General features: G+C 33.7%; 1 protein-coding gene across 4 annotated transcripts in view; it reads right to left on the reverse strand.

Moving 5' to 3' along the window:
* The window catches only part of LOC143909708 (colorectal mutant cancer protein), a 28,645-nt gene extending 12,364 nt beyond the window's left edge, over positions 1-16,281 (reverse strand). Inside the window, exons 1-5 of one of the 4 annotated variants that reach the window (XM_077427820.1) lie at positions 16,145-16,281; positions 15,837-15,959; positions 14,838-14,969; positions 14,667-14,767; positions 14,442-14,554 (exon numbers count right to left, since the gene is read on the reverse strand). In XM_077427820.1, coding sequence (XP_077283946.1) covers positions 14,442-14,554; positions 14,667-14,767; positions 14,838-14,969; positions 15,837-15,952 — 462 coding nt within the window. In that variant the 5' untranslated portion in view covers positions 15,953-15,959; positions 16,145-16,281. Of the gene's footprint in view, positions 1-7,079; positions 7,157-14,441; positions 14,555-14,666; positions 14,768-14,837; positions 14,970-15,836; positions 15,960-16,144 lie in introns of those variants that run through there. The other 3 variants (XM_077427819.1, XM_077427821.1, XM_077427824.1) reach the window with 3 other exon arrangements.
* Positions 16,282-17,093: the final 812 nt, after the last annotated feature.

The raw sequence follows: 17,093 nt of genomic DNA on the forward strand, positions 1-17,093 counted from the left end.
AATATGTATTCAATAATATCTATCATTAATGTTTGTATGGCATTTTAAGAGGGGGCGGCATTTTTAACTTCGCCTAACGGCGGCACATAATCTCGGGACGTCACTGCTGGATGTAATATATAATTTTGAAAGACACTATGTATGTAAGGTTTAAAGGTTTATTGGGAGCATCGAAGACAAATCAAAGTTTCAATGACGACGACATCAATATGGCCGAATTTTTTTTTTTCGATTCAAATAAATTTAATAAAAAAACAAATGAATGTTTACTATTAGATTGTTTTGTCATGCTTTAACTGTTTATATTACAAATACCGAGCGAAGCCGGGTAAAACCACTAGTATACTATATACTATAAATAGAGCATACGTAATAAGTGAAACAATATTTTTTAAGTATCCCTCCTATAAAAAGGTAAAATATATAAGAAGAGAAAAGAAAAACAATGAAATTGTATGAAAACATGATACGGAATAAAACGCCCTCATATTTTATTTGATTGAAATTTATATTTTTTCATAATGCAATTACGGGTTGCCCCTGAGCGACACTTATGGTATTAAACTTGTACATATGTATATACATTTGAAATCATATTCGAACCGTGGTGAAAAATAGTAGGGAATGGTTTTTGCTCACTTGATGAGGAACCGTTTCAACAATAAAATCAAATAAATTAGCAATCTCTAATGGGAAACGATCGTCTTGGAGGCATAAACATCCAAGTCTAACCATCAGTACTGCAGATATACTCGGAATAAATTATTTTCAATTAAGGTCCACCCAGGGCTCAAATTCGGCAGCCTCTCGGTGGATAGCATTAACCTAACCGTTAATGGTATCCACCGCTATATATTTATTTATTTTAATTTTCTTACATTTGTTGCGCCATTTTGCCTTTTGCTGCCGATCCAGCACGTTGAAGGAGGGTTGACTAAACTTTGAAAGATACCGATAAGAGTATTTCTACGAATTATATTGAAATTAAGAATCTACATATTTATCAACTTTCAACTTAAATAAAAAAATTTTGAATGTATATTTTAGTACACACTCAATTGAACGTGAGATTTTGAGTTACGATTATATCGATAAATAAAAATGGCGAAAATGTACGAATCAAATAATACTAAAATATTGAGAACTTTATTAAATAAACAAATTTAAATACAATTTATATTACCCGATGACATATCGCATGGGTTTTGGCATATGAAGTTATTAAATAAAATAAATGTGTCGGTTCGATCCGCATGCGGTCGAATTTTTTCAAATACCTTTTAAATATATTTAATTTAATATTTATATTGAATAGTTTAATATGAAAAAAGGTAAAAACTACCTACCTACCTACATGTAAACAATATAAAAACCCAATAGAAAAATTAATCAATGAATTAAATAAATTTTCAATAAATGGCGGTAAATTATCTACAAAGAGGAAAAATTGGTAGCAAATAGTATATGTAGAAGTTTTTTCTTTTGTTATTGTATTCGTATATACGTTTTGGCAGTGGTTTAGCTGTGACGTACAAACGTATGTCGAATCGAAAAGACTATTATAGTGAGCGTTATCTCAGACAGACAGACAATAAAAGAAAATTTATTGTTCAATGTATATACAAAATTTAATTGATTGAATACGTAGAAAATATTGTATACATACAACTTAGTAAATAAACATGTGTCGTGAAAACTGAAAGGAAATATTACGTTTTCCAGACCAATTTATCACCACAACACGTCAGAAGTTCAATGGCGTCAATTTAATGTACTCAATCAATGGATTTTTATACACGGTAACACTCCATCAAACTTTTCTTATATAAAATGAAAAGCGAGAAAAATAAATGTATTGATAGCTATTTCATTAGAATTCGTTACGTGTACGTGTAAAAGGTACGTATATGTATATATACATACATATGTATTAGATATGTATAGGATGGCGATATTAATATGTCGTCTACAGACATCCCCTTCGGTATTATTGGAAAACGCGAGCTTTGAATTCCAACAAACGATATATTCTGGATGGGATTAAATTATTTAAAAATCGGTTCCATTCGAAAGGGTAAATTTATTTTTTGACACGGAATAGGTATCCGGTGGGGTATACATACGTGTATAAAATATACGTTGGTATATCGGGCCATTGGGTTTGGTTTCACGTCCATTCCATCCCTCCATAAATCAATTAGATTAAAAATAAAACGTGAAATTGCTTTCTAATAAAATTACTAGGGAGCGTACCGAATTCGGCGATAAATTAATAAAGCATGATTGCATGCGAGATGGATTAAAATATTGGTTCTGCACCACGAGGGTTGTAGGGAATTGTAATTCGCAACGTTTTCCAAGATGTCGATGCCACCTGATGTATCCATCTGGAGTGCCTCTTTCTTTCCGCACGATTTCAGATTGGACGTGGGTGTGCGAAAAACGGCTAAACGGCAGAATTGTCTGCGAAAATAAACACGACGAAATTGCGAACATTCAAGGAGAAATTATTTCCGTTGAAATACCTTGGAAGCAATCGAGTGGAATATATAAATACGACTATTTATAACTTCGAATGAAAATAGTTTTCCGTTTCCATCAATTTCATTATACATTCACATGTAATATAGTTGCTTTTAGTGACGTTTCAATCAAAATTTTTAGAATTTAAATCATATCGAATTTGATGGGTAGTTTTTCGTGATACCCGATTTACAGTACGACAATAATATGTATGTAAATATATGTACATACTCTTGAGAAATTGTCGTTGTGACGATTCATGTGAAAGATTACAGTATGTTTACCTGCACTGTAATCTTATGAAACTACGTTGTTATGTGAAAATACAAAAAAATTAACTAGTTACATTATACATACATATGTAGAGTATAAAGTCTAGAAAGTTTCGGAATTGAAAGAAAGTCAATTTATTTCAAGTAAAAGATCTGGTGAACCGATTCGGTAAATTTGAAGTAATATTGACTAGCGTCATAATATTTACATATGTATGTGGTTCGGTGAGGATTTTCCGTGCAGAATGTTTCCCGACAGATTTTTCCGTAGGTGCATGATATTTTCGCAAACTGACGGATTTTTTCTGACAAAAAATAGTTTTAATAATATTAAAAATTAAAATAAGATTAAACGTTTCGATTGTTCAACATGCGAGTTAATCAATTATTAACGGAATAATTGGTATCCGCAAAAATCATGTATGAAAAAATCTGTATACGAAAAGATCGCGTCCGTGAAAATCTTTTCGCAAAATTCGTACGTAAGAATCCAAGCACATATGTACGTTTAATCATCATCATCATTATTTACAGCCATTGGTTCCATCCACTGCTGGATGAAGGCTTCTCCAACGCGTCTCCGTTTTGCGCCACTCTCATTCATCTCACTCCATACATTTTCCTGATTTCATCCACCCATATCCCTTGCGGTCTTCCTTTTACCCTTTTAGATTCTCTCGGGTACCATTCTGGCATTCTTTTTGTCCATCTTTCGTCCATTCTTCTAGCTACGTGACCCGCTTATTGCCATTCCAATATGTTCACTCTTCACTAAATCCACTACCCTTGTCATGCTTCTCACCCCCGCTATTCCGCTTCCTTTATTTTCTCATTATGCCAAACATGCAGCGTTCCATAATTCTTTGAGTGCATTGGAATTTGTATAGCATCTTGGCGTTCAATGTCCAAGTTTCACATTCATACGTCATAACTAAATACAGGTGTGGGATGAATGCTTTTAAAATAACAATAGATCGCTCCATTAGTGTCCAAAGCAAGAGAGCAAAAAATATGTTTTTTCTAAGCAATCGACAATAGTGAACTATTTTTTGGTCTTTAATCATCACTGGCAGAATACATACATACATATGTACATACAAGATCGATGATCGTTTTCTCGAGACAAAATCGCATTTTTGTTTTAAAAACGGCGTTCATTCGTCCAAATGTACACCATCCTAACTTCATACGTCTTTTCAATATGTACAATGTAATTTAATATGACCTATAAATTGGGATCGTTTTCAGCTAGTGAAAATATAATACATTAGTGGTTTTACCCGGCTTCGCTCGGTATTTGTAATATAAACCGCATAAACATGGCTAATCTAATAGTAAATATTGAATTTAATTTATATGAATAGTTTTATTTTATTTAAATGTATTTGAATATTCGTTTGTTTTTATTCGTTATTAAATTTAACGTCACGGATTCTCCCACCAAACCTTACATACAAAGTCTCTTTCGAAATTATATATTAGATTATAATAAAGTGTTACGTACATTTGGGGTATGTTATAAACTAGTATTTAGCCCGTTGATATTTATTAGGTGGTTTTTACAAAAATTGAATTTAAAATCATTATTATGATAGATGGGAGACATTAGAAAAGTTCACGTACACTGGAAACTCGACTCATTTAATTCCAGACGTGAGTAATTCAACTCGATTGGCGAGAATTGAATTAAAAGTGGGCGTGCAATTTGGTGACTTGCAATTGAAACGAAAATTTTAGTGTCGGAAAGTGGTGGAAAAAATAAATTTGAAAATTTCGGAGCATTTTAGCTAAGAGTTTTCTAAATGTATGTACATATGATGTATTATGTGTGTACATTTTCGTTACAAAAATACAAAGATTATGAACGTTGCGTAATAACAGTATTATTTATACAGCTCTTCTGTCTAAGTTTCTCAACATAGCATTCATTGAAGCGCCGCAAGTATATCTTGGTATGCTCCATCTAATATTGATGTAACTATGTACATTGTATACATATGTACACACATACTGTACAAATGGTTAGTACTCTTAGCATTTTCAACTGGATATGTAGGTAGGTACTACATTATTTTATCGTATGATGCCCGAGGCAATTATATACATATATATTCGTATATGGTCAAACGACAATACAGCCCTGGCCTACAATGACGATCGCAAACGAAATGGAAATCCGCTATTGCTTGCGAAAGCCGACCAAATCGATCATATTTTATTTCAATTTATAACATCTCGAAATACTGGCATTGGGATTTTCAATAAATCGAATAAATGAGCTATTTTTATAAATATCAAAAAAAATGTCGGTTGCCATGGTAGTAAAGATAATACACATATACAAATTTTAAAATTCAAAAAGAAAAGTTTTCATATAATTGAAAAAATTATCTGTTCGGTTGTTCGACTTTATTATATACACAATATATAGCATGAAAAATGTCGTACGAAATTTTGAGAACACTAAAGAATAGTTTCAAAGTGAAATAAACGTGACGCAAGATAATTTTGTATACAAATAGAATTTAAATATGTACACCGGTAGCCTCAAAAAAAGGTAGACCACGTCCTCAATTTGAATCAATTTAAATTAACATAATAACAAAAGCTTATCAATGAATGGACCCATCAAAATAATACGTATGTATGTGATATACATACATACAGCTCATACATGGTGTATCATTGATTGATATGCAATTGAATGCACGTTAAAATCGGAAGAACACCAAAGCTTAAATATGTAGATGAATAAATTGTAAAACGTACGCACATATGTATATACATATGTACATACATACAATATATCTATTGAATAGCGCGGAAAAATCGCATTTTCCACCAAGCACAGATAATTAGCTAGAATGAGATCATTTCGAATGCATTCTGTATCACACAGTGATAGCATGAATAATTCTTTTGGGTTAAAAAAAAAATTTATCAACGGATTTCCGGAGTTAAGCTCTCTTTAAATTGAATTGCTACAGATTGTAGCTAAGGTCTGCAATAACCGAATATGACTCGGATCACAGTTAAGATATAAGATCAGTAGCTACATACATATGTATACGCAAAGGTAACTCGTCGATTTTTGAAACTAAACCATTCATACCATTAGACACTTTCACTTTTTTACAACAGAGACGAAACCATAAGATTCTGACCCACTGACGTTAACGTGATGTTAAAATCCGTCCATTTATGCGATTTTATAACTCGTAGATCTAGCGTCAAAATAAGTACATTCAATCTTACAAAATTAGTTCTGCCAGAGAACTACATACATGTAATCGTTCATTAAAGGATTTTCCAAAAACCTACTTGCATACTAAAGCTATACAGACTTTACATACGAATACACAAGAAGTGCATCTTCGCTAATCAAGATAGTGTTTTCTCACTTCACGAAGGCGTATTTTAAAAATTCCATTGGGTATTCTATGGGTTTTAAATGTTTATAAGATGCATGAAAACTTCATTCATTTTCTTGACAGTCTCAAGCAAGTGAAGTTAATAATGAAATCTTTATAGGGGGCCAAACCTTGCAAAATGGCAAAGTTTTAAAGCGATCGTAAGTATATAGGAAATATTGCCTGACCGATTAGCGAGGTAAAACTAAGAAAAGCCTTGTAAAAAGCTTGTAAAATGAGTTCACTATCAGCATCCTCCATTTTGTATTATATTTAAAAATTCTATTGGGTATTCTATGGGTTGCATGATGCATGAAAACTTCATTCGTTTTCTTTACAGTCTCGAACAAGTGAAGTTAATAATGAAATCTCTATCGGGGGCCAAACTTTGCAAAATGGCAGTTTTAAAGCGATCGGAAAAGTGTAGAAAATATTGCCTGACCGATTAGCGAGATAAAACTAAACGAATGAGATAAATTCTCAGTTTAAGGAATATAGCTGTATAACACAGAATATAGAATCATAGCTGATAACACAGAACAACACTGGAACGCAAAATTTTCAGACCATCTCCGTCACACGGGAAGGAAAGAACCGTTTGGAGGCAGAGGATTAGGCAGGTAGGTAGTGTACCAAGGGACTTATTAATCTAATGTTTGATAGAGAAGTGAAACATTTAGTTGCAAGTGCGTGTGTTTGGGGGGGTTGGCGTTGACAGAACAGATGGGCGTTTCTGCGCGTGTCCCTTCGTCGCGGATCGAACCGGTTCGATACAGAGAGCATCCCCAGATGAGGAGGCGCGTTTCGCGATTCATCGATCAAACGTGCGGTTTCTCTGCGATCGGCGCGGTTGCGTCAGAGAGCGTTTTCATACCGTGCGATGTTGCGGTTTGTTTTCGCGGTTGCGTCGACTCGCGCGCGTCTGACGCCAATACGCGTTTGAGCGCGAATGACGCAGACGAGTAGGCCCTCTCCCTTCCCTCTCCCTCCTCTTTAGCCGCCTCCTCCTCCTCCTTCTCCCGTTCTCCCGACGCGGCACGCGATACACCCTGTACCGTAACTAGCGTACGCAATTATCGATTGTCACTTTTGGGGCACTGTCAAATTTGTCAATAGACGGTCGTTTGGGTATGTACATATGTATGTACTGACCCGATGAAAAATTCAACGCGATGTCGTAGAAGAAAATTGGGACAGGAATACAGTACAACGGTGCTCGCCAAGTGAGCTGTTTTTGGGTGTAAACCTTTTTTTCGACTAATAAAGGACGAATACTAGTCAAGAAATTGATCTTGTTCTCGCATCTTTTCAAAGGAAAGGATGATTACTAACAAAATTAAATTAAAATTATAAAATAGAAAAAGATCAGTATATCAGTAGCTATTAAAATATATACAATATATTCATTCATAGTTTTGGACCATTGTGTCATTACAGGAAGAACCTAATGCGCCACAATGGCCTACAATATAATATAATATATTTTATATATAACTAGCTGAACCCGGCATGCGTTGCAACGCCACAATAACGCATGCAATTCCCGTTCCCATTTGTCGGAAAAACGCAGGTAGCGAACTCGTTGGTCGAGACGCGAAAACATTTGAAATTATAGCGTTGCAATGACACCCATTCCCGTTTTTTCCGTTTCCGTTCCCGTTTTTTTTCACAGTAATCTTCCCGGACATGCATACAACAAATCCTAAAAGTTCCATCGTAATTGGTTCAGTGGTTTAGGAGCCTATTCGAGACACACACAGACATTCATTTATATATATATAGATATAATATATTTTATTATATCTAATATATAATTTCGAAAGAAACTTTGTATGTCAGTATGTTTGTAAGTATTTTTGGTTGGGAACTTCGTAAACAAAACAAAGTTTCTATGACGACGATTCAATTTTTTTTTTCGATTCAAATAAATTTAATAAAAAAACAAATGAATATTTATTATTATATTCGCCAGGTTTAAGCTGTTAATATTACAAATACTGAGCGAAGCCGGGTAAAACAACTAGTATAATATATTTTGTGAACATAATTTTGTAACAATAAAAAGCATTTAAAAAAAATACTTTTTTAATATTTAGCTGCCAGCAGGGATGTTCGTTTTATTTAAAAATAATACTCTCAAAAGAGCCGAATAGGTAAAAACAGGTAATAATGTTTATTACGGACGGACAGGCCGATATCGTTAAATGTAAGTACAAGCCTAATTATAAAAGTATGTAGGTATAAAGTCCAGTGGTGTGCGGTGAAATTCTCCCTGTTTTCGTCGCACAATCTTACTTACATGTGTGCAAGCAAAACACAATAGGATGCGGTATGACGTCACAGCATCCTCTTGTATCCTACTCGCGCAAATGTTAATAAAGTTGTGCGATAGAAACAGAGAAATTTCCACCGCACGCCACTATAAACCTCCCAGACAGAAAAATAAAAGGCAAACGACAGATCTGATCTAAAATGTTTAACACGAAAATATCGACATTGTTATTGATTTATTTTATTCCAATTCTTAGTACTTGTTTATTTATTTTATTAAATCTTGAAAATCAATATATTTTATCTTGAAAATCCCTATCAACTGCATCTATAGAATAAAAAAATAGGCCAATAGGATAATACTGGAAAAATGAACTACGTCCAAATATATGTATATAGCTCGCGTGGCGACCAATGCAGTATAATGAGCCAGTATTGTATTTGCAGTAGTATTCGCTAAAATGAGGCTGTCTGTTAGTCGAAACCAGTCGTAAAAAAATATTTTTTAAAAACTATTTTGTTTTATATTCCTTCAATAGTGCGAACTGTAAAATGATCTGTTTCGTTGGTATATTTGTAGAAGGTTTACATATATTAGTTTCGCTTGGCCCAATGTTATTACAGTATGTAGTCTTCGACGATTGTACAAGTTAGATTTTCAGTATCAAATGGAGATAATTTCATTATTTTAACAATATTTCATTATTTTATTATGATCTTGTTAAGTATTTCTATCTTCTTAATACTTTATGTTTATAATATTTATAGTGTTGTTAAGTAATAAAAAAATTGAATAAAATCTGACAACCGGAAATAGAACTTTTGTCTTGTGTAAGTTTCCCTAAATTTGCGCTCAATTTGTATTTAAAACGCTCTCATAGCTGGTATGTGTGAACCTGTATGTATTTCTATAATTTATGTATGTATTCCATTATCGAATTTTGTCTTTTATACTTCTTATATTCCTCAAATACATAGAATCAGTCATGGATTGGTCACATCCAATGTTTTCTTGTTCATAACTACTTGTTGAACAGATTGATTGAAGTGCATTGCTTAAATATAATTTTATTTCTGATGTACATATGTACCTATATGTATGTTAGAATGACATTACAATTTCACTGACTCAAGTAATGAGTACGGATGTAACAATAGAATTACAAATTCACTTTTTAATGTTAGTGAAATTATAATTTCACTTGTGAAAAGCGTCAGAAGCGTAAAAAAATCAGTTAGGGGTGAATGTAAAAGCATCATTCGGATCGTCGTAATCATACATTTTATTTTCATAGTACGTACATAATATCAATTAATTATTGAATCATAAAGAATTCTATAAAATAATCTTAAGTTGGTATTTCACTATCATCCAAATGTCAAAAATTATGATTTCACTAATAGAGGCCAATGAATATGTAATTTCAGTAGTAAAAGATATAACTATACCCAATGAATGTTTAACTGGATATACATTCACTGAAACGTCAGTGTAATTATGATTTCACTGCTGTTAAAATTCAACTCTAACATATACATTATGAAGTCTTTTAGACCAATCTGTACACGTGAACATCCTTTTTGATACCGATTTAGTATCACCCCAAGATCTACGTTCATCCTCTCCTACGACTCATATTCTTTTCTATTTATTTCCGCTTAGCGTTTGGCGGTAAGCTATTACGAGTACGTAACGTTTATTATATTGAATGAAAAATTCGTTCAAACAAACAAAATTTAAGGAAACTCGCAAATATACATATGTACTTCAAGAAATAAAATATATGTATGTACTTCAACATGCGAACTGAAAGGGGGGACTTGTTCCTACGAGCTGAAATGCATTCTCAATTTCGGATAATTTAAAAACGACAACCTTTTCCATACAACTTATGCATATACACATTAAATTAGCAAACCGTTAATATGAAGTTTTATCATCAGGTGTTCTCATTTATTTTTCGTTTGACTGAAAAAGTCGCATTGTATTCTATAGGTTTACCAGTATGCAGAATGTGTATGTGTCATTGCTAGAGATCGGCGGTCGAGTTGCCGCCATAAAATAACAATAGACCTCTCCATTGTCCGAGAAAGCAGAAGAGCAAAAAAATGGTTGACAAAATAAATTGGCAATAGTGAACCACTTTTTTAGCCGTCGATACAGTGGCGTAGCTACCGCGCCCGCAGACCCCGCAATGCGGGGGGGCGCCGAGACTTGGGGGGCGCCACAAAGCGGCACGCCTTTTTCACTGATTTTTTAATTTGTTCTGTAATTTCTTTGTAATATATTTTTTTAAAACCTCTCTTATATTTCAATCTATTTGCATCTCGTTTTATTGTATGTCAAAATATAATAATGTACATACATTATTATATTTTTAAGTCATCCTCATTGTGTTTAATATTTGTTTATTTGTTGAATACACAAGTATACCACAGTGTCTTCACAGGTCACTCCAATATGACACTGTGGCCAGAGAATGTAATTGATCTATGCCAATAAGGCTGGAAGACTGCCTTCTTTTTCCATCTTTTGAACATCAGTGCCATTTTTCAACCTATTTGCTAAGAATTCTCTCTTATTCTTGTATATATTTTTTCAATGTGTTAAAACAGTAAAACAAAATTGTATGAGATGGAAAAACTAATAAAATTTACAAATTTATAAATTTTTCGCTGTCAACATTAACAGGTGGGAAGTTTTTAAGAAAGATTCACCATCAGTTACTTTATGTTTAAACAGATTGTGCACTGCTTGTTGATCGTCCAGATAAAACTATTAATGCACTTCGATATATACATAAAAATAATGTATGAATTATTAATTTGAAAAGTATTTTTGCTGTAAGAAAATAGTATGAATATATGGGGGGGGGGGCGCCTTAAAATATTTTGCGGGTGGGCACCTGTAATTCACGCTACGCCACTGCGTCGATAGATGTAAGAATAAGACTAAACATAAGTTTTCGTCATTTCCAACGAGATGACGTACTTACACTGTATCAATGAAGGGTCTAGATTTTTGTAATGAGTATGTTTTCAATTGTGGTTTTTCGTGTGATATAGTAGTTTTTTTGACTACAAAACGTTTAACAAAAAATTGAAAGGACGATCAAAATTTATGACATGACGACAAATTTCCAGTTAATGCATGTGTGTGATTGTATGTACGTAGTAAGTAGGTGGTATTTTTAAATCTCACTGTATTGAGCGTAAAATTCCGAAGGTCAAAATGGAAACCCCTTCCCCGGTATATGGGTGAGTCGAAGAAATACGAGAACAGCCGAAAGATGCCGAACGATATCTACCGTTATTACGTTCGATGGACGAGACTCGGCCGTCTGAACTTTCTGTCGCATCCGCTCAAAAAAGAAAACTGTAAAATTGTTGAAAGACTTTTTTTCGAAGAAATACAGACACTTGTGCAGACATCGTTCCATACATGATATAAATATATAATGCGTATTCGGTGGGGTGATGACCGATTAGTACACATGGACAAGTATAATACATGGTAAAATTTCCTATTCAGTTTATTTGGTGAAACTTTTATCGAAGTGAATATTTTAAATTACCATAGATAAACCGTTACATCAAGAAAAATGGTAATCGCCAGAACTAAATATTCCTCTTTCCTCAAACGACTTCTCAACTAAATATAGGCCGTTTGAAGAGGATCAAAAGTAATTCGCAAGGATAATTTGATATTCCCACAAGTCAACGTTTCTTAATCACTTTATCCAAAATTTTATATTCAGATACCACACATCTAGATGATTTTGATTTTTACAACGAAAAATTCGTTTTTAACCCATTGAATGCTGACCAACGCAGATCGGCGTTTTGCCAACAGTGATGGGCCTGAAAAACGCTGATAGGCGTCGTATTTTGAGCATGTACAAAGTAAACAAGAATACTACCCGCTAAGCCTTTCCAGGAAGCATTGAAAATAGTGTATTGAACATGGGTCGTATAAACCGTGTCATTCATTTGTCAACGTTTATTAAGACTGGTTTACACCGGAATTTCTGAATTTATAACCATAGCAGAATTTCCCAATGGAAATCCCTAACTGCTGAGTATTTTAGATTGTGGCTTGGCATTTAGATTGTGAGCATTACATTTTAACAACAATGAAGAAGATGGAACTAGTTTTGGAAAAATACAATTAATCGACTTCTTTTGTTTATTTTATATTACTGCAAGATATATTAGAGAGTCTAAGCACACCTTTACAAAACTAGAAATCCTCGGAAATAGTTATCTGTGGTAGTGATCTAGGTTTTGTTTGGATTAGTTAAAAAATTTATACCTGCTTTTTATTGGATTTCTAAATAATTATAGTTGGAAATGTTGGCGAAATTTTCAGCGTGGCGGACTTTCAACAGAAAAGACGTCAGCACTCAAAGGGTTAAATAACGTTACACTCTGCGTGGGCCTAAAATGTGATGATTTATTACGAAGAGGATAAGGCAAAAAGGGATAGAAAATGTAACGTCACTAAATTAACTATCATGATTATAGCCAGCAGCATAACTCAGGGGTTGCGTTAATTCCAACCACCAAGAAGTTCCCAGGGTCAAGCCCTGGGTTGACTTCGATTGAAGAAAATTTATTCTGAGTATTTCTGTAGTACTGCTGGTGAGACTTGGATATTTGTGACTCCAAGTTGATCGTTTCCTATCAGAGTTTGTCAATTTATTTGATTTCATTGCTGAAACTGTTCCTCATCAAATTGGCAAAAACAATCCTACTTTCTATTTTTCACCACTACTATTTGAATAAGATTTCAAATTTAAAATCTATAAATATATATGTATGTACTAGTTTAATATCATAGGTGTTGTTCTGGGGTAAAACCCGTAATGGCATCATGGTAAAATATATATTAAAAATAGAAATATCCAACATAAATTTTCAGCAAATGAAAAGATTCAGTACTATGTTCATTCAATGTGGCTATTGCTCATAAACAAACATGAATCTTGGGCCTTATTAACGTCATACACTATACCTCGAAGGAAGTATCCTAATGGGATTAAATGATGCATCTCCAAATTCACTACACTTTTCATATTAGAATAATGCTCAGTTAGACTTAAGCTTGTAAATTTTAATTTTATTTAGATTTAAAAAAAAAACTATCAGAATAATTGCTAAAAAGTGTTGAAAAACAGTGAAAAATCTCCTTGTCCTCATTTTAATCTCATAACTAGACAGCAGATGATGATTAGGGATGAACATGAATTCAGCGCTGTTGGAACGTGTATTGTTATTTCCCATTGCCCTAATGTGTATCCGTCCCTTAATCACAACATTGTTTTAGAGCCCGGCCACATCGGGTGACTTGTGGGCAACTCTGTGGGTGACTTTGTTGCAAGTGCAGTTATATGGAGCATGCCACAACAGACAACTCACAGGTTGCTCAAGTCGTAAGTCACCCAGCTGCCAAGATCCGTTGGCGGCGTTGGGTCTGGTCACGGTGATTTCATTATCTTAAGCAACTGTTACAATCAGTCAAAATGTATATCATTGTATTGAATGGGTGCCACACTAGGTGATTATTTGCCGGCGAAAACTCTATATTGAAAAAACTATTAGCATGTGTGGCTGCATCGTCACATATTGAGAGGATTTTTGGTCGCTTCTGGTTGCCTGAGTTGGGTGACCAAGAGTGACCACGAGCAACTACGCTTAGGCTACAAATTCACTCACAGAGTTGCCCTCAAGTTACCTGATGCGGTCAGGCTCTAGGGGTTTCCATTAAGATTCTTAATTGATCCAATTCAGTATGTACATGCATATGTTCCTCAAATTATTTTTTCCATGGATGGCCCAACAATCAATTTTATTAATACGTATGTATGTATATGTACATGTATGTAATTATTTTGTTGGGGCAGAGATATGAGGTCTAAAATAAAATTTCTAAAAACAAATCTACAAAATATACAAAGTAACTTACTGTACTTGCTAAGTCAGCTATTGCATCGGGTGGAGCTGTTGTTGAAGGAGGCACTAAAGGTTCTGGACTGAGATCTCTCGCACCCGAATCCCATTCCCAAAGTTCTTGTTTGCCTATATAATACATAATATATTTATCATATTGTATGTGTGTACATATGTACATACATATAATAAGTGGAATATAAATTTTCGATCCGAATTAAAATAAATATTGTATACTAACTGAAACTGTTTCCACTGTTGCTAGCTGATGCTGGTATGTCTTGAGAAGATTCTCCTCCACTATGGGTTGTGTCTGCTATTTTTAATGCTTCGATTTGACACCTAAATAATTATAATTAATAATTAAAACATATATCAAATTTTAAATATATGAAAGAATTTGAAAATAAACCTAAGAGCTTTGCGGCGACTGAGAAAATCTTTGTAAGATACCCTTCCACTGCGATCAGCACCAAGCTCAGTAAGAAGTTCTTGTACACATTGACCAAGTTCGAGCTCTTGGCAAACCATTTCCAAATCAGAACTAATAAAGAAATTGTCACAGTAAAAATATTTACACTTTTCAGATTCACATTGACAAATAAAAACAACAGTATAATTTTACCCAAAGTATAATATCTATCTTTACAGAAGTATTATGTATGTATATTTAGTAGGTTTTTGAGTTTTTGTGGTAAAGCTGTTTTCAGAGTAATTGATGCAAGAAAATAAATGCATTTGTAAAAGTTTTTGAAAATTGAAGAGAATTTTATATCTTATTTTAAATGTGCTGTATCTGCTGTACGAGATCTCCATTTTCATGGAGTATTATATATTAAAAAACTAAGAAAAACCTTGTAAAAATTACCACTTACACGAAAACCATGTGAAGAGGTATGTAAAAATGACTTATTGTTAAAAATTCGTGTGTGAGTCTGTGTATGTATGTATATTAGAGATAATTCGAACACTGTTAATCCTATCACATTGAAACTTGAATCATGTACATATGTATGTTGAAACATGTGTAGAGAACCCTCTATAACCATAACTGTTATGTATATAGTATTAAGTGAAATTTGTTTTTAATACTATTTATATTTTTCAAATATATATAATAGATAAAGTGGTAGGTTGAACAAGTATGATTTTTAAAATAAAAAGCTCAATAAGAGTTCTGGCATTTTTTTGATAAAGAAGCACTATTATCATTAATAATAGTATTAGTACTAATATTAATTACTACTGTATATGTAGGTAAACGTTAAAAATTTTTTTCTAAAATTTTAAACTTTGTATCATTGTAGGTGAAATAAGTTTTATATTAAAAAAAATAATATTATCTACTTCGCAAATTTAGATGTTCATTTAATTCCATATTATACAAGAAGATATTAAGTTTCATACAAACCTATCTATATATCCATCGCCATTGTAATCACATGCTTGAAATAGCTTCCGAACTCGTTCTTCATCTGCTATTGAGCTAGTTTCACTCAAAGAATCATCAAATGGCATTCCTGACATATTTAATCTGTCAACAGACAATAATAAAGGCTACTTTCAAGAATTTATGTCGGCATGTATTTATAATTTAGTAAATATCGCAAGACTCCAGAAATTCACTAAAAAAAATGCTAAAGTGAATTCAAAATGTATTATAATACTGTGAGAATAATTATTGTGACTAAGTTAAATCAAAAATTCTATATTAGTTACAATTTTTTGTCAACTACCGCTAGCCTAGCCCTTTGTTTACAACCGTCATCTTGACAGATCAGCCGCCATCTCACCACATTTTAAACATAGCACCAAATTTTATAGCCATGCTAAGCTAAGAAATAAAAACGGTAAACAGATTATTTCACACATTGCGATCGGGCACACGACAATCGTTGCCACGATAATCGTGAATACAGAATATCTGGCACTTGAGTTCTCATTAGTATGATAGTTCGCGTGTTTAACTCTCGATGGATGGGATTTTCGGGTGCCAGATGTTCCGTGATCGAAGTTTTAGTGACGTGTGTGAGATCGCATTGTGCGGAATAATCATGTACCAGCTCTAAGCCACGTTGGTTTACCGCTGTTTCACTTCCGTCCCGCCTGTCGTGTGTACAACGGTAAATGGGCTACGTAAAAAAAGTGAATCGCTACCAGGATAAACGCGAATCGATCGAATCGGTCGAACCGTTATGTCTTTATTTAGGGCCGGGCCGCACCGTGCAACTTTGTCCGCCAACTAGTTGCACGACACGAAAAAATGTATGGAAATGTGTGCGACAAACAAGTTGACGGGTGTGGCATGTCCCATCTACCTGCATGATTTGGTCTGGTCGCCGTCAACCAAGTCGCTCGCAAGTCGCACGGTACGGCCCGGCCCTTTAGACAAGATATGTTGAGGAAAAGTGAACGAACGACTCATTGAAAATAGTGATTTGCTCAACTGTAACTTAATTAGTTAAATATGTTTAACAAACTAATTGAAGAACGACACGACACATTCATAACGTTTTCATTTGAAAATTACCTCGTATTTATTGACGTGTTTTAGGCGCTAATTTTTTTGCAACATCTATGTATATATTGCATACTTCGCACACGCTACCCACCGTCATATATGCATATAAATATTTGTACATTAAGGTGACCATTCATACTGGCTTTG

This window comes from Arctopsyche grandis, chromosome 3, assembly GCF_051622035.1.
Source record: "Arctopsyche grandis isolate Sample6627 chromosome 3, ASM5162203v2, whole genome shotgun sequence".
NCBI lineage: Eukaryota > Metazoa > Arthropoda > Insecta > Trichoptera > Hydropsychidae > Arctopsyche > Arctopsyche grandis.